The sequence below is a fragment of the Belonocnema kinseyi genome, chromosome 5 (assembly GCF_010883055.1).
Source record: "Belonocnema kinseyi isolate 2016_QV_RU_SX_M_011 chromosome 5, B_treatae_v1, whole genome shotgun sequence".
NCBI classification, from domain to species: Eukaryota; Metazoa; Arthropoda; class Insecta; order Hymenoptera; family Cynipidae; genus Belonocnema; species Belonocnema kinseyi.
In genome coordinates, this window is record NC_046661.1 from 148,567,587 (window position 1) to 148,569,025 (window position 1,439).

The window sequence follows — 1,439 nt, forward strand, 5'->3', positions numbered from 1 at the left end:
AATACCGTAAAATATTTCAAAACCTTTAAAATCAGTTGAAACCCTTTAAAATTTTTAAAGGTCTTGAAATAATTTTAAACTATTGAAATTGATTGAAAATTCCTTGGAATCTTTTGAAATACCCTAAAATATTTCATGAACTTTAAAATCTTCTGAAATCCATTGAAATTTTTCAAAGGTCACGAAATCATTCTTAGTTATCCAAATCGATTAAAAATTCTTTGAAATTTTGAAAATACCTTAAGATTTTTTTAAACTTTGAAAATCTTTTGAAATCCCTTGAAATTTGGTCAAGTTCTTCAATATTTCTTAGAATTTAAAAAAGAATACCCTAAAATATTTCAAATCCTTTGAAATATTTTGAAATACCTGAACATTTTTGAATGTTATTAAAATTACTTTAAATTATTTAAATATTTAGACAATTTCTTGGAATCTTTTTGCAAAAATTCGTTTCGCAAAAAATGCGGTTATCAAAAATGCAATTGGCAAAAATGCGTTTGGCAAAAATCCGTTTGGCAAGAATGCGTTTGGCGAAAATATGTTTTGCTGAAAATGAGTTTGGGAAAAATGGGTTTGGCAAAAACGCATTTAGCAAAAACGCATTTAGCAAAAACGCATTTAGCAAAAACGCGTATGGCAAAAATGCGTTTGGCGAAAAATCGTTCGGCAAAAATTCGTTTGGCAAAAATGTGTTGGGCGAAAATGCGTTTGGAAAAAAAGCGTTTGGCAAAGATGCGTTTGGCAAAAACGCATTTAGCAAAAATGCGTTTGGAAAAAATGCGTTGCGTGAAAATGCGTTTGGCGAAAATGCGTTTTGCGAAAATCCGTTTGGTAGCAATGAGTTTGGTGAAAATGCTTTTAACAATAACGCGCTTGGCAAAAACGCGTATGGCAAAAATGCGTTTGGCTTAAATGCGTTTGACGAAATTGCGTTCGTGAAAAATGTGTTTAGCGAAAATTTCTGTCATGTGTTACGGTCTGAACTTTAAAATCTTCTGTAATCCCTTGAAATTTTTCAAAGGTCACGAAGTCATTGTCAATTATTCAAATCGATTAAAATTCTTTGGAATTTTGAAAATAACTTAAGATTTTTTTAAACCTTGAAAATGTTTTGAAATCTCTTGAAATTTGTTCAAGTTCCTCAATATTTCTTTGAATTTAAAAAATAATACCCTAAAATATTTCAAATCTTTTGAAATCTTTTGAAATTCCTTGACATTTTTGAAAGTTATTAAAATTACTTTAAATTATTTAAATTTAATTTAAATTTCTTGGAATCTTTTTGCAAAAATGCGTTTCGCAAAAAATGCGGTTGTCAAAAAAGCAATTGGTAAAAATGCGTTTGCCAAAAATGTGTTAGGCGAAAATGTGTTTGACGAAAATGCGTTTAGTTAAAATGCGTTTGAGAAAAACGCGTTTGGCAGAGATGCGTTTGG

General features: G+C 29.5%; 1 protein-coding gene across 1 annotated transcript; it reads left to right on the top strand.

Annotated features, from left to right (window-relative positions):
• The first annotated feature begins 570 nt into the window (after positions 1-570).
• LOC117173957 lies at positions 571-915 on the top strand. Its single transcript, XM_033362604.1, has one exon. The coding sequence runs from the start codon at positions 571-573 to the stop codon at positions 913-915; it is 345 nt and encodes a 114-aa protein (XP_033218495.1).
• Positions 916-1,439: the final 524 nt, after the last annotated feature.